Here is a 1034-nt window from a genome sequence, read left to right on the forward strand (position 1 = left end):
AGGAGTTTACCGAGCGCGGCCGCGGGGGGCGGACGGCAGCGCCCGCGCCGCGCGATGCCGGGCTGCCGAATGTGAGCCTAGCCGGGAGGGCCCCAAGCCACCTGCGCCCCCTCCCTTTCTCCAGCCCCCATCTTTCGGGGGCGCTCGAACCCCCTTTCGCGTGTCCTCATCGTCTACCGCTCCCTCCTCGCCGCCACCACCAACCCCGAGGAGGGATGACCCTCTCCGGCGGCGGCAGCGCCAGCGACATGTCCGGCCAGACGGTGCTGACGGCCGAGGACGTGGACATCGATGTGGTGGGCGAGGGAGACGACGGGCTGGAGGAGAAGGACAGCGACACGGGCTGCGATAGCCCCGCGGGACCGCCCGAGCTGCGCCTGGACGAGACGGACGAAGTGCCTCCGGTGGCACCCCTCCACGGGCAGCCTCAGCCGCCGCACCAGCAGCCGCTGGCACTGCCCAAAGAGGCGGCCGGAGCCGGGGCCGGGCCAGGGGGCGAGGCGGGCGCGCCCGAGCCGGACGGCTGCAGGAGCGGTATTGGCGGCGAGGAGGGCAGCGGCGGGCCCGGCTCGGGCAGCGGGGCGACGGGCGGCCTGGCCCCGAGCAAGCCCAAGAACAGCCTGGTGAAGCCGCCTTACTCGTACATCGCGCTCATCACCATGGCCATCCTGCAGAGCCCGCAGAAGAAGCTCACCCTGAGCGGCATCTGCGAGTTCATCAGCAACCGCTTCCCCTACTACCGGGAGAAGTTCCCTGCCTGGCAGAATAGCATCCGCCACAACCTCTCCCTCAACGACTGCTTCGTCAAGATCCCCCGCGAGCCGGGCAACCCGGGCAAGGGCAACTACTGGACCCTGGACCCGCAGTCCGAGGACATGTTCGACAACGGCAGCTTCCTGCGGCGCCGGAAACGCTTCAAGCGCCACCAGCAGGAACACCTGCGCGAGCAGACGGCGCTCATGATGCAGAGCTTCGGCGCCTACAGCCTGGCGGCGGCGGCCGGCGCCGCGGGGCCCTACGGCCGCCCCTACGGC

At 71.1% G+C, this 1034-nt stretch overlaps 1 protein-coding gene across 1 annotated transcript in view; it reads left to right on the forward strand.

Annotated features, from left to right (window-relative positions):
- The first annotated feature begins 215 nt into the window (after positions 1-215).
- Positions 216-1034, forward strand: part of FOXD3 (forkhead box D3) — a 1457-nt gene continuing 638 nt past the window's right edge. The window contains exon 1 of the mRNA XM_004369128.1: positions 216-1032. Within this exon, the coding sequence (XP_004369185.1) occupies positions 216-1032 (817 nt within the window). The remainder of the gene's footprint in view (positions 1033-1034) is intronic.

This window comes from Trichechus manatus, unplaced genomic scaffold, assembly GCF_000243295.1.
Source record: "Trichechus manatus latirostris isolate Lorelei unplaced genomic scaffold, TriManLat1.0 scaffold00003, whole genome shotgun sequence".
Lineage (NCBI taxonomy): Eukaryota > Metazoa > Chordata > Mammalia > Sirenia > Trichechidae > Trichechus > Trichechus manatus.